The following is a 15,544-nucleotide window of genomic DNA, read 5'->3' on the forward strand; positions in this document are numbered from 1 at the left end:
CACGCATCAAATATAACTCTACAACAGCAATATAGAGTGCGTGGATTTTCAAGATACTCAGAACTCATCGCATGTTTACTCGTGGCGGAAAAGAATAATGAATTGCTCATGAGAAATCATCAGTCCAGACCTACTGGTTCAACGGCATTTCCTGAAGCAAATGTCGTAAGTAAAAATGAAAACCAAAATCAAAGATATAGACAAGATTTTGGTCGAGGTCGTGGACGAGGACGTGGGCGTGGACGTGGGTGTAGAAATGATCGCGGTCGTAGTCGAGGCCGTGGATTTGAAAATAAAAGAGATAGTTATTTCAATAACTCATCTCAAAGGAACGTCACGAACCACCCACAAAAGAGGCAGCATGATAATACGGGTGAAAATGAAAATCATCCAAAAAGAACTGAGAGTGTTTGTTATAGATGTGGCACTCCAGGACATTGGTCAAGAACTTGTCGAGCCCCTGAGCATCTGTGTAAGCTCTATAAAGATTCAATAAAGGGGAAAGAAAAAGAGACCAATTTTACTGAAAACATTGATCATGCAAGTGGTTCAATGAATTTAGATGCTGCCTACTTTTTGAATGATTTCGAAGATATTGATTAAATATACTGGTGGGAAAAGAATGTAACAATGTAATTTTTATTTTATAAAACATATTATATTTTGCATGTATTGTTTGCATGTATCTTTCTTAATTCATTTTATTGCATATTGTTTTTGAAGATCATTATGGAAAATGCTATGATCAAAGATGGAATAATGCACTGGAAGTTTGCATACCAGATAGTGGTACAACGCACACTATCCTCAGAAATGAAAAATATTTCTTGGAATTAAAACCAACAAAAACAATGGTGAATACAATATCAGGTCCTGTAGACTTGATTGAAGGATGTGGCAAAGCACAATTTTTGTTACCTAATGGTACAAAATTTTTGATAAATAGTGCTTTATATTCACCACGATCACAAAGAAATTTGTTGAGTTTTAATGATATATATTCTCATGATTATGATACGGAAACAATAACCGAAGGAAATGAGAAATATATGTGTCTTACTACATATAAATCAGGAAAGAAATATGTAGTTGAGAAATTATCAATGCTCCCTACTGGATTGCATTATACACATATAAGTCCAATCGAATCAAATATGGTTATTGGAAATTATTCAATACTAACAAATTGGCATGATCGATTGGGACATCTTGGTTCAATAATGATGCAAAGGATTATAGAAAATACAAGTGGTCATCCACTGAAAGACCAGAAGATCTTTCAGAATAATAAGTTTCAGTGTAAGGCATGTTCTCTGGGGAAACTTATTATAAGACCATCACCAGCTAAAATCCAAAAGGAATCACCCATATTTCTTGAACGTATTCAAGGTGATATTTGTGGGCCAATTCATCCACCATGTGGACCATTTCGATACTTTATGGTATTGATCGATGCCTCTAGCAGATGGTCACATGTATGTTTATTGTCCACTCGGAATGTGGCATTTGCAAAATTGATGGCTCAAATAATAAAATTGCGGAATCAATTTCCCGAATATACGATCAAGAAAATAAGACTTGATAATTGTAACACCCGATATTTTTAAATACGTAAATCCGCCTGCATAATTAGGATATTTAATTATTTAAATTTATGATTTATGGGTTAAATAATTATGTGAATTATTTATGCATGATTTAAGTTATTTTTAAGCATTTAACCCATAATTAGTGATTTTTATGATTTTTAGTATTTTTATTATTTAATCGCGTAGACGGGACCGTGGACGGACGAGATGACAACTTTCTAGCCAAATTATTTTATGAGACTTTTGGAGCCTTAAAATATTATTTTGGGTTTTATTATCTCAAAATTTTAAGTATTTAATTTGATTTAATTTTAGGGGTCTTTTTTATCCAAAATTAGCCAAAATATTGACTTTTTAGTATTTTTAAAATTTCTCTAAATAATAATTTCGGGATTTTCACATGAGTTATCAGGTTTTTAAATATTGTTTAGGGTTTTAAATTTTATATATTGTGGGATTAAAACCCTTATTAATATTTTAATTAACCTAAAACTTTATTATTCCAAATTACCCTAATTCTACCCCCCAAACCCCACGCCTCCTAGCATTAGCCGCCACCCCCATCCCTTGTCTTCCTCTTCTTCATCAGATAGCCACTTCCAAGGAGAATCCATAGCCATTTTCGAAGGTTCCAAGCAAGCCATCGTCGTCCCGGCGTCCCGAAGTCCGTCCTACGCGTGTTAAATACATACCTCCGGTGTTAAGGCATGTTTTTCTCCACATTTCAAACCTATATCAGTATATGTATGCATGTGGGTGTGTAACATCAGAATCGATATATTTGACAACAAGCTTTTCGATTTTTCCTCCTAAATTGCTCTTGGTTTGGACTTTGGTGTTTGCATGCTCACGTTTTCATGTCCATGGCTAGGTGGGCTACTGGTCCACGGTTAGAGGGGTCCCTTGAGGTCCCTTGGGTTGAGTCAGGTCGGGGCTGGAGGCTAAGGAAGAAAGGAAACGAAGCCTTTCCTTTCTGAAGCTTCTGTCGAGCAGTTTAGGGTTCTGGGGAAGAAGGCTGAGATCTTTTTCCTCAGGCCACTATTTAGGGTAAGGTCGGTTGGGTTAGAACCCCATTTGCGTTTTCTAAGTTTTTGCAGAAGGTTGCATGGGCTTTCGTGGTCGGAGCTTCGAGGACGAAGGGTTTTCCCGCAGCTGCTCGGGTCTGCGCGACAGTGCAGAAGGGCCGGGTTGCAGGGCTTCGTTCTCACTCCATAGTCGACGGTTTGGGCTGATTCTTGGCTTGTTAGAAAGGTCTAGATGTGGGCTAGGTCCTAGGGGTGGTTCTCCGGCCGGTGGGTGGCCGGAGCATGGCGGCAGCCGGCGTTCTTTGCAACTGCTCGTGGCCGCAGCAGTGCAGGGAAGAGGGTGATCGAGTTGGGGCTTTGGGGGCTGATCCGGGTCGGGTCAAGGGCCTGGGTCGGGTCTAGGAAGTAGTGGGTCAAGTCGGGTGGGTTCGGGTCCGGGTTGGTGGGCCGGGCTCGAGTCTTTTTATTTTTAAAATATTTTATGAATTAATGGGTTTTTGAGGCAATTTAATTGAAATAAAATTATTTGGACTCCCAAATAATTTTATTTGGACTTTTAAAATTTTAATTAAGTTAGTCCATAAATTTTATGGGCTTTTGGGCCCATGAAAGTTATTGGGCCAGTCTTTGGGTTTTTGGGCCCAATGGGCCAGTTTAAGTGTTATTGGGCTTAGTGTAAATTTAATGGGCTTAATTAATTTAATTGGGCTTAGATTAATTAATTGGGCTTAAAGTTTAAGATATTGGGCTTAAGTATGTTAATGGGCCAGTTTAAGATATTGGGCTTAAGTATGTTAATGGGCCAGATTTAAGTTAATGGGCTTGAGTGTAGGGCCAGCAGTCCAGAACCATCCATGAGAAAATTGCATGTGTCCTGATTATATATTTAATTATTTTTATGCATTTAAGTTATTTTAATATTTATATGTTAGTAAGAAAATTAAATTAAATATATATGAAGGACACACAATTTATTTAAGTACATGCATTCATGAAATCAATTTTTTTATGCTATGATTTAATTTCTATGGTTGAGCAAAATAAAATATTTTAGGTGGAAATTGAAGTAGTGTGGCCATTTATGTATGGGCAGTTTCTGCCATTTATGTATGGGCAGTTTTCTGCCATGTATGTATGGGTGGTTCGCCACCAGCCTCGTACGATGGTTTCCTAGACTGATCAGTCGCACTATGGGTCACACTTACGGATAGGACCATTCGATGTTAAGAAAATAAATGCTCAACAATTCTAGTATGTATGATATTATGTATGTTATGTATGTTTATTTATGTAATTTATGTTATGAAATTTTCAAGCATGCTCATTCATGTATATGTATGTATTAGTATTAAATTGATTTAAATTATTTTAAACCCTTGTTAGTATGCATGTTGGGCCTCTAGGCTCACTACACTGATATGGTGCAGGTGAGTACGTAGAGGAGCAGGTTACTCCTACCGGTGGTGAGGATGTATGAGCAGCGCGGCAGTAGCCCCGTGACCGTGACAGTTTCTGAGTCACCGTGCATGTTGTCATGATACATTTTTATATTTTTAGGGTTGATGTTTTTGGATATTTTATTAAATATTTTTAGTGCATGCACACATTTTAATTATTTTATTTATGCAGTATATTTTAAATTATAGGGTTGACTCAGATATTTATTTAATTTAAAGAATGCCTTTTATTTAAGTATTTAATTATTTATTTATTTAGTCATGTATTTATTTTAAATATTTTATTCTGTGCATATATGTATGGGCATATATGTACATGTTTTATCTAGTAGTAAAAAAAAAAAAAAAAATTCCGCATATTTATTTATTATAGAGTTAGGGTCGTTTCAATAATGCTGGAGAATTTACTTCCCAGACTTTTAACGACTATTGTATGTCGATGGGAATTACTGTTGAACATCCTGTAGCTCATGTTCATACACAAAATGGATTAGCTGAATCATTGATTAAACGTCTGCAGTTGATTGCTAGACCAATGATTATGAGAACGAAACTCCCTATTTCTATATGGGGACATGCAATTTTACATGCTGCTGCATTGATTCGCATCAGGCCAAGTGCATATCATAAACACTCCCCATTGCAGCTTGTATTTGGCAAAGAACCAGATATTTCTCATTTGAGAATTTTTGGATTTATGGTGTATGTGCCTATTGCACCACCTCAAAGAACAAAAATGGGACCTCAAAGAAAGAATGATATTTATATCGGCTATGATAGTCCATCAATCATTAGATATCTTGAGGCTCAGACAGGCGATGTGTTTACAGCACGGTTTGCTGATTGTCATTTTGATGAAAATAACTTCCCAATGTTAGGGGGAGAAAAGAAACACATCGAAAAAGAAATCACATGGTATGTACCATCATTATTACATTTGGATCCTAGAACTAAACAATGTGATAAAGATGTACAGCAAATTGTGCATTTGCAAAGAATAGCAAATCAAATGCCAGATGCATTTGCAGACACAAAAGGGGTAACAAAATCATATATACCTGCTGTAAATGCCCCTGCTCGAGTTGAAATTCCAAAGAAACAAAATGAAGACATTCATGATGTCATAAAACGCCTGAAGCGTGGAAGGCCAATCGGTTCAAAGGATAAAAATCCTCGGAAAAGAAAATACATAGAGAAAAATGATGATCAGAAAATAGAAAATGGTGTTCCAGAAGAAACACACGATGATGAAAATATTTTGTCAGAACCACAAACTGACGAGAATCATGAAATCTCTATCAATTATATTAATACTGAAAAAATATGGAACCGAAAGAATGTACAAGATATTGATGAGATATTTTCGTACAATGTGGCATGTGACATCGTAAATGAAGATAATGAACCAAAATCTTTTGGTGAATGCAAAACTCGAAAGGATTGGTCAAAATGGAAAGATGCCATCCAGGTTGAATTAAATTCGCTAAATAAACGTAGTGTTTTTGGACCTATAGTCCTTACACCTAAAGGTGTTAAACCTGTTGGGTACAAATGGGTTTTTATTCGAAAGAGAAATGAGAAAAATGAAATAGTGAGATATAAAGCTCGACTTGTTGCACAAGGTTTTTCTCAAAGACCTGGAATTGATTATGAAGAAACATATTCTCCTGTTATGGATGCAATTACGTTTCGGTATTTGATCAGTTTAGCAGTGTCTGAAAACTTGGACATGCGTCTAATGGATGTTGTTACAACTTATTTATACGGATCACTTGATAGTGATATATACATGAAAATCCCTGAAGGATTTAAGATGCTAGAAGCACAAAGTTCAGAACCCAGAGAATTTTATTCTGTGAAATTACAAAAATCATTGTATGGATTAAAGCAATCCGGCCGAATGTGGTATAATCGGCTAAGTGAACACTTGATGAAAAAGGGATATGTAAATGATCCAATATGCCCTTGTGTTTTCATCAAGAAAACAACATCGGGATGCGTGATTATTGCTGTATATGTTGATGATTTAAACATCATTGGAACGAATAAAGAAATTCAAGAAGTGATGTTATACTTGAAGGAAGAATTTGAAATGAAAGACCTTGGAAAAACCAAGTATTGTCTTGGTTTACAAATTGAACAAAAAGAATGTGGAATTTTTGTTCACCAGTCTAATTATACAGAGAAGGTCCTTAAACGTTTCAATATGGATCAATCAAATCCTTTAAGTACTCCAATGGTTGTCAGATCATTGAATATAGAAAAGGATCCATTTCGTCCATGTGAAGATGATGAAGTTGTTCTTGGTCCTGAAGTACCATATCTAAGTGTCATTGGTGCCCTTATGTATCTTGCAAATTGCACTAGACCAGACATATCTTTTGCAGTAAATTTATTGGCAAGATTCAGTTCATGTCCAACGAAGAGGCACTGGAACGGAATTAAACATATATTCCGTTATTTACGAGGAACGACGGATTTGGGACTTTTGTATCCAAAAGATACAAATCAGAGAATAATTGGTTATGCTGATGCTGGATACTTATCTGATCCACATAAGACACGTTCCCAAACCGGATATGTATTTACTCGTGGAGGCACTGCAATCTCTTGGCGATCACAGAAACAAACACTTGTTACAACTTCATCAAATCATGCCGAGATTATTGCACTACATGAAGCAAGCCGTGAATGTGTCTGGCTTAAATCAATGACTCGGCATATCCAAACTTCTTGCGGATTATCAGTGGACAGGAATCCAATCACACTGTATGAAGATAATGCCGCATGTGTTGCCCAAATGAAAGAAGGATACATCAAAAGTGACAGAACTAAACATATTCCTCCTAAATTCTTTGCATACACTCAAGAGCTGGAGAAGAATAAAGATATTGATATCTGTTACATTCAATCAAGTGAGAACTCATCCGATCTCTTCACAAAGGCACTTCCCACGGCGATATTCAGAAAACACATTTATAATATTGAGATGCGCAATCTACGAAATATGTGAAGAATCATTCATGTTGACATCAGGGGGAGTTTACGTGGCTGCACTCTTTTTTCCTTACTATGGTTTTTGTCCCAATGGGTTTTTCCTAGTAAGGTTTTTAACGAGGCAGTATACAACACGTAATGGAGATAGTCATTCTATCATGATTATCATCACAAGGGGGAGTGTTGAAAATATATATAAATATATATTATTATTTATTGTTGAATGTTGAAGGTTGAAAGTTGAAAATTGAGTTGTAAAATATTGAAAATTAGTGTGTGATGATGTAATTAATGATGTATTAATTTTTGACTAATCTCCAATTGAGATCTATAAATAGGTCTCTCCATTTGTATAGAAAAACACAATTGTGAAGAGAGAAAAATTTTATAAAGTGTAGAATTTGATAAATTTTGAGTTTTTGAATTTTTACTTTTTACCGTAAATTTTTACTTTTTCACAACAATATGCAATATCACAACTATGACACTTTTACGTTTTTGAGTCGAAAAGCAGAATGGATGTACATGTGTCACTTCCTCTGGATTTGGGTGCTCATGAATTTTCGATCACTTTATGTTTTTCTTTGTTCAATAGAAAATAGAATCATCACAATTTTTAAATACATAAATATTACGTACTTTAGTTTAACTTCGAGATTCACAGTTATTTCTTTTCTTTTCTTTTCTTTTTTTTGAAAAAAAAACTTGAAATATATATTTAAGAAGTTTCAAATTAATCAATTTGAACTATAAAAGAATATATATTCATTCAAATATTGAATGACAAGAATTTTGATTTTTTGAAAATATTTATTAGTTTTTAAAATTTTTTGATAAATGTATTTATTATTTGCAAGGGTTGAATTTGGGCTCCACCGAGGCCCATGTAGAGCCATACTCGTGCTGCCTGGTAGGAGACCGGTTCCGGCCCATATTCGTCAGGTTTGGGCAGAGTTTTCCCAGGTACGATAATGGACAGCAGAATTTAGCAGTCGATTCAACCGCTGTACTTTAAGCTAACCTCTAATTTATTCGGTGATTAATTTCTTTCCCCTCAAACTTTGATTTCATGATTTGTTATAGAGATATTGCGTCTTCAAGTTACAGCAATTTTGGCTGAAGAAGAGGGTGTGTTTTATTTCGTGTTTTTAAGACGATAATGGACTGAGTTTAGGAAGCATGTTGTGGTACCGCAACTGTTCGATAAAATGATTATGTGGGCAAGCGCGCTTGATATTAACATATGAGCTTTGTTGATCCATGGGAAAATAGGTTGCTTGCGGTGCAGTCTGCAGAACCAACCATAATACCACAAATTTGGTTTCCAGGTTCAAGGTGAAGCAAGTCTCAACCGTTGGGTCATTACTCAAATGGACGCTTTGCTTCTGACTAAAAAATTCTGCTGTTTTAAATCACTTACCTCTGTTCGCCTGTTGCGCCACCTACGTTTGTTCGCCTCCATTGGCGATGGGAGGAATTCAAATTACACTCCTGAACTCATTCCAAACAGGTCTTTAAGTGGGCAGTCTTTACCTCACCACCATAAATTTCCAAAATCCAATCTTGGAAATGAAAATGAGAATCTACGTTCATGTAAGGGCATAGGTGATGATGATTTTGTAGAAAGACTTAAACTTGGCCTTGATCTCAAATCCAGAGATACAAAACTTGATTCTGCTTATAGTAGAAGTGAGCCATCAGAAAATGCTGAGCCACGGGTACCTCCGCACGGTGCGGATATGATATTCAAGAATATGAAAAAGACGAGGTTGATCCCTAATGCAGTAGCCATGCTTGATGGTTTGTGTAAAGATGGGTTGGAGCAAGAGGCAATGAAGCTATTTGGATTAATCCGTGAGAGTGGTTCGATGCCAGAAGTGGTGGTTTACACTGCTGTTGTCGAGGGTTTCTGCAAAGCATGCAAGTTTGAGGATGCCTTGCGAACTTTCAAGAAAATGCAGAGTAATGATGTGGTTCCAAATGCACATAGCTATGGCCTCTTGATTCGTGCTCTATGTAGAGGGAAGAGGTTGGATGATGCATTCAGTGTTTGCATTGAAATGTTGGAGGCTGGACATTCGCCGAATTTGGCTACTTTTATTGATCTGGTAGACGAGCATTGTCAGGAAAAGGGTCTGGAGGCGGCTGGAAATGTGATCCATGCTATGACGGAGAAGGGGTTTTCCATTGAAGAGAAAGCAGTTGAGGAGTATTTGGTTAAGAAAGGACCTTTCTTGCCTTTGGTTTGGAAAGCAGTCCTTGGGAAGGAGGCTTCGAAGAGGACTTCATAAACAGGATTTTTCTTATATTTTTGTTGGAGGAACCCTTGTTCATGTCTAGTTTATATATACAGGTCACTCTCGACACGCTTTTTTAGACATTATAAATGGTGCGAGGATAAAATATGTCATGGTTTTGTAGAAAAGAATTAGTGAGATTTGGCTTAGAATTCAAATGATTATCTAATTTTAAACATGAGTTAGTTAATAGTTGAATTTCGTATTGTATTAAATATTTATTACTGAGAAAGAAGTAGTAAACGATATTGAAGTAGTTTCTTCAGTCAAGTGAATTTGATCATTCATCCTAGATTAGACTTGCATGTTCTAAATCACATTAACTTCTTCTCACATTGCTCCAACAATGATAGGTGTCCTTGATCATGCTTCCATATTTGAATCTACGTCCATATGTACGTGGGTTAAATTCAGAATCTGTTCTGAATCCGAACAACATGGAATCACCACAAAAAATTAATTATACAAATAAAAAAATGCCTTGAATCCAAACAATCATTTATACAGATTCTCTCATAATCTCTTCATCCCACCTCTCTTCACCTCACATTGTTTCATTCTCCCATTTTTCATACAATCCGAACGACAACTCTTCCGTTGATTCGTTCTATTTTGATCATGGGATTTAAATCATTGTTCAACCGGAAGAAGAAACAACGCCGCGGTGGCGGAGAGGGGGAAGGACTGCCACTCACGTCGTCGGGGAAGGTGGAGCCCATAAACTCCAGATCATCGTCCCTGAATTCCCGCGTCAGGATGGAGGAGGAGTTGGAGCAAGTTTTCAAGAAATTCGACGTGAATGGCGACGGAAAGATCTCGGCGTCGGAGCTGGGTTCCATCATGAGCAGCCTGGGGAACGCCGCCACGGAGGAGGAACTGGACACCATGATCCGCGAGGTGGACTCGGACGGGGACGGGTTCATCAACTTGCAGGAATTCATCGAGCTGAACACGCAGGACATGGATCACGACGAGATCCTGGAGAATCTGTGGGACGCCTTCCAGGTGTTTGATATCGATAAAAACGGATCGATCTCGGCGGAGGAGCTGCAGGATGTGCTGATGAGCCTGGGAGAAGAATGCACGTTGGCGGAATGCAGGAAAATGATAAGCGGGGTGGATTCAGATGGGAATGGGGAGATCAGTTTCGAGGAGTTTAAGGTGATGATGACCATGGGATCTCGCTTCGATGCCGCCATTGAACCAAAGATCCATTGACACAAACTCCATCTTCTTCCCATTACATTTCATTTCATTCTCTGCCAGTATTCTTATTATTCAATTCTTCAGCCTTGTAGTATAGAACAAGCTCATCTTAACATAGAATGAAATTTTATTTTATTTTATTTCAAAAACAAGTTATTCGCAAAATTTTAATATTTATTTTGTTCTCTTTTCATTAAGCACGGTTTTTCCTATTCCAATTATCAATGCTTATACGTAGATGACTTATATTTCATTTCATGTCAATTCTCAAATTCGAGATTAGATTTAAGTTCGATAACTATTTATAAAAAATTCTTTTTCAACTCAAAAAACTATATAGATATATATAGGCTCGAATATTAAATTATTTAATATTTGTTTTAAGTAAATTAATTTAATACCCTACTCTCTCTTTCTGGGTTTTTATTATTGTTCTGAGATGAGTCGATTTTACCTATATTTATAATAAAAAATAGTACATTAGACATTAAAATTAATATTTTTTTAAAGATGACTCAAATAGAAGATTCGTCTGAGACCGTCTCACTAGAGTTTTTGTGTCTATTATTTAGTTATGAACTTCTAAAAAAAACTAAAAATATTAAGGTTATGTTTGTTTTTAATATTTTTTCTCTAGCAAAACTATGAACAATCAAACCTAGTTTTTTGTTTGTTTTTTTATAAGTGGGCTGAAGCCAGAGGCATATGTCTCAAATGACCCGACCCATCAGTGTAAATGATGTTTTAGGAGCTGGACTAAACATTGGCGAGTTAAAAAAAGGAACATGTCGAGCAAGATGATGTTAATGGCGGCCTCCTTGGCCCACACCCGCCCACTAACGACCGCCGCCGCGCGGTTGGTGCCGCAGCCACCGGACCTCATCAAATGGGTCCGTAGAGAAGGTGGGTTTGTGCACCAATCCATCAAGATTGCCCATCTAGAATCCGACCCGAATGAGTTGGGGCTCGGGCTCGTGGCATCTAGTAATATTCCGAAGGGCTCTGAACTCATTGCTCTACCTCACCGTATTCCTCTTAAACTTGAAGACAAAAATGAGGACTTCCCTGTATTGATGAATTTAGCTCGACATATTCCTGGTATGGTTTTTTGTTTCCCCTTCCCGGGGATAAATTAACTACCGTTCAATCTTTTCCGTTCTAGTGTCTCTATTAAACAATGCTAAGTGTATTTGATGCCCTTTTTATGTTTATGTTGGAGTTATGGATGATGAAGTTCTTGGTTGAATTAGCTTAGCAGGTTGTGCGGAGGCTATTTTTCCTTTTTTCCTTTGTACTTTGGCCCGTGTGTTTTGTATTTTTATTAGATAAGGATAATATTTGAGTTTTATAGATACAGAAAAAAGAAAATTTGACGAGCAATTTAATAAAAGAAGTTGAATTTTTTTTTTTTTTCATTTAAGACGGGGATAGTGAAGTGGTATCTTCTACCATCACTTGAAAGGATTCATCAAGAATTTGTGGGTTCAAGTTTTTTGAGATCTTAGCTAGAAAGTTTTGGCTATTTATAAGAGCTACTGTCAGTTTGAAATCACCAGCTTAAACTTCTTATGAAAGTAGCCAGTAATATTTTAAGCTTGTAGCATAATCGGGTATAATCGTTGCCCCAGCCCTGAATGCCTTGCATTAACTCTCAATGGAAGGACGTCAACATATAGAAGAGATATGTTTCATTTCTTTAACTTTGTGTGGGATAGAGTGGACTCGCCATGAAATTATGGTATATTTTGGTAACTCTGTGCCTTATAAACTAGGCGATTGAATTTTCTTTATGGAGTGAATTGGACACTTGGAGCATTTGACAGAGGAACTGTGGGCTATGAAATTGGGCTTAAAGCTTCTCCAGGAAAGAGGCAGAAAAGGTTCTTTCTGGTGGTCATACATCAGCAATCTTCCTGAAACTTATACCGTTCCCATTTTCTTCCCCGGTGAGGATATCAAGAATCTGCAATACGCGCCTCTTCTTCATCAGGTACTTGCAAATAGCCGTGCACATGCACATTCACACACACGCACACATATATGTGCATGTGTGAGAAGTCAAATTCAGGCTCCCGTGATGAGAACTCAAATCGTATATAATGACTGACAATCCCTTTTACACACTTACTATTCTTGGGTTTCTCCTGAAATTATCTCAAGCTCAATGGTTAATTTAGCAATGCTCTTGCTATTTTTGAATTGAGCCCCAATGTGCCAACAAAGTTGTGAAAATGTGTGTAATTGGACCAAAAAAACTCAGTGTTGTTCACTTTTTTGCCTCAGGTAAACAAGAGATGCCGGTTTCTTCTTGATTTTGAGAGATTATTGAAAAATGAGCTTGCAAAAGTCGAATTGGATGATCACCCTTTTGGTGGTCAAGATGTAGATGCATCATCACTTGGATGGGCAATGTCAGCTGTTTCATCTCGAGCATTCCGTCTTTATGGAGACAAACGTCCAGATGGAACCCATTTTGATGCACCCATGTTGCTTCCACTTGTGGATATGTGCAACCACAGTTTCAACCCAAATGCCGAAATATTACAAGAGCAAGAACCCAATAACAAAAATATACTTGTTAAGGTAGTCCTTCCTTCTGGCATGGCCTGTAACTCGCAACACCAATATATGTATGGTTGGCAACAATTGTTCCTGCTACGTTGGTATATGCCTATGTGGCATAGAGAAAGGTGCTTTTTAAATAAAGACTGAGCTGCAACCTTGCAATCAACTTTAGCTTTTCTCATAACGATAAATACATGGTTTTACATGCATGCTTATTGTATGTTTATCGAAATGATTTTTTTAGTTCGTTTTCTTGCTTGATTACTACCAGGTCATTGCTGCAGAACAGATTAAACAAGACGATCCATTAGTACTCAACTACGGCTGTTTGAATAATGATCTTTTTCTTTTAGATTATGGTTTCGTGATACCCTCGAACCCATATGACTGCATTGAACTCAAGTATGACTCATCTCTTCTAGATGCAGCAAGCACTGTTGCTGGGGTCTCAGCCCCAACTTTCTCTTCACCATCGTCATGGCAGCAACAAATTCTACACCATCTGAATTTAGATGGAGAAAAGTCTGATCTCAAGGTATCTGATTCAATCATTTTTTCTTTTAACTTCCTTCCACCATATTTCCAATGGTGCGCAAACATGCATATTTTGACCAACATGTATTAAACAAAATTATGCCTTTCTACTGAAAGGTGAGGATAGGAGGATCAGAGATAGTGGAGGGACGTCTATTAGCCGCCTTACGATTTCTCCTATCCACGGATAAAGAAGCCGTCGAGAAACTCGATTTAGATACACTTAAATATCTTGCTTCGGAGGCTCCTCTCGGAATCCCGACTGAAGTAGCTGCTCTACGAACCCTCGTCGCTCTCTGTGCCATCGCTCTGGAGCACTTCCCTAGTAAAATCACTGAAGACGAAACCATTTTGAAGAATAACATCTCTACAACAACCGAGTTGGCTGTTCGGTATAGAATCCAGAAGAAATTTGTCATTATTGATGCTATGAGGGACCTTACAAGGAGAGTGAAGCAACTATCGTCCAAGGTACCTATCGCTGTGCAATAGCTCTGTACTATGTGGGACGTTCATGGGATTCACGAGACTTGTTGAAATAATCCATTGTAGTGCTTTTTTTTTTTAATGCGTGTTTCCATTTTTTTTTTTCGTGTATAAATAAATGAGATGCATTGAAGCAGACATCAGAGGACTTGTTCTCTAATGGATAATTAAACTCAATACAAGAAATACGTGTATCCTGAGAGTTTAGCTGAAGGAGATCGATGTTTCCGATAATCATTAGACAAAATTATGAAGTTATTATGATACCGTAGCATATAACAGAGTCTTCCTAATTTAAATCAGATATATATTTACATCCTAAAACCCAGAAAAAAGAAAAAACTCAGAAAGAAAATGAGAACCAAGAATTACTATAGCAATCCAACCAAGAAAGTCCACCCACTTATCAATACTCTAGCAGTTGCCGACGGGGATTGACGGCCTCTTGGTCAATCCCAGAGGTGACCTCGACCGTTGCTGGCGGAGGGCCGGTGGTGGACGTATCTCCGGTGGCTGCAACTCTGAGGTGTTGATCTTCTCCATCTCCAGCTTAATTTTTCTAACTTGGCTATGAATTGCTACTCCTTGGTATCCATCTTCTGTTTGTTCCATGTTAGGCATTGTAGAGAGAAATGTTCACACCTTTTGTACCTAAATTCTAACTTCTAATGGCTTGAGTATTGGGATGCTTTTATATGTGCAAAATAATGATGAAAAATGGGACATGATTTCTTCATGAGTTGTGTTGGGATAATTGGTAAGCTAACTATTACTATCTGATTAGTTGCCCAAAAAAGCAGATTTTATGGGCCATAGATACCCTTTGACTCGATCGATAGAGAAAATAAAAGTGAACAAAAAATTGACTTCAACTTTTTCATGTTTAACGAGAAGAAGATGCTTTAGGTGTTCCAAAACAAATCAAAACAGGAAACAAGATCTTTTGCATTTACATCTTTGACCAATGTGAAAAGTCTTTCAAGTTTCGTGGTCAAAATTGCGTATAATATGTTGGCAAGTTTTAGTATCAAACATGTAACACGTGTCCAAATGTTATATTAATTAATAATTAATAAAACGGTAATCATATTTTGAGAATGTGAAAGAGCCGAAAATTGTCAAAAGACCAAAAGGGGTGGGCGGCCATATCTTGTTCTTGTGGCTGACCGAGAAAATTGCGTGACAGAGAAAATTAGTTAGAAGCTTTTGCTAGATTATCTAAGCTTCTTCTTCTTTGAAATATTATATTGTACCCATAAGTTTTTTTCTGAAACTGAAAAAACTTGGAGTCATCAACCCAGATTTCAGCCTAAAGTTAACGTGGCCCATTAAGAAGAAGCCCCTTAATTAGAGGTGATCAAAGTTTTTTATTAACCGCGGTCAATGTA

General features: G+C 37.1%; 4 protein-coding genes across 4 annotated transcripts; 3 read left to right on the forward strand and 1 right to left on the reverse strand.

Moving 5' to 3' along the window:
* Positions 1–7,966: 7,966 nt before the first annotated feature.
* Positions 7,967–9,498, forward strand: LOC140884349 (uncharacterized). The gene has a single exon (XM_073291082.1). It carries the CDS (start codon positions 8,439–8,441, stop codon positions 9,357–9,359), a length of 921 nt encoding a protein of 306 aa, XP_073147183.1. The 5' UTR covers positions 7,967–8,438; the 3' UTR covers positions 9,360–9,498.
* A 364-nt stretch (positions 9,499–9,862) lies between these two features.
* Positions 9,863–10,706, forward strand: LOC140884839 (probable calcium-binding protein CML25). The gene has a single exon (XM_073291714.1). The coding sequence runs from the start codon at positions 9,984–9,986 to the stop codon at positions 10,581–10,583; it is 600 nt and encodes a 199-aa protein (XP_073147815.1). The 5' UTR covers positions 9,863–9,983; the 3' UTR covers positions 10,584–10,706.
* A 571-nt stretch (positions 10,707–11,277) lies between these two features.
* On the forward strand, positions 11,278–14,404 carry LOC140882344 (uncharacterized). The gene is made up of 6 exons (XM_073288293.1): positions 11,278–11,669; positions 12,395–12,561; positions 12,855–13,154; positions 13,408–13,671; positions 13,788–14,153; positions 14,294–14,404. The coding sequence occupies exons 1-6, from the start codon at positions 11,357–11,359 to the stop codon at positions 14,321–14,323; spliced, it is 1,440 nt and encodes a 479-aa protein (XP_073144394.1). The 5' UTR covers positions 11,278–11,356; the 3' UTR covers positions 14,324–14,404.
* A 164-nt stretch (positions 14,405–14,568) lies between these two features.
* On the reverse strand, positions 14,569–14,951 carry LOC140882345 (uncharacterized). Its single transcript, XM_073288294.1, has one exon. The coding sequence runs from the start codon at positions 14,775–14,777 to the stop codon at positions 14,571–14,573; it is 207 nt and encodes a 68-aa protein (XP_073144395.1). The 5' UTR covers positions 14,778–14,951; the 3' UTR covers positions 14,569–14,570.
* Between the last annotated feature and the right edge of the window lie 593 nt (positions 14,952–15,544).

Source organism: Henckelia pumila, chromosome 2 (assembly GCF_033568475.1).
Source record: "Henckelia pumila isolate YLH828 chromosome 2, ASM3356847v2, whole genome shotgun sequence".
Lineage (NCBI taxonomy): Eukaryota > Viridiplantae > Streptophyta > Magnoliopsida > Lamiales > Gesneriaceae > Henckelia > Henckelia pumila.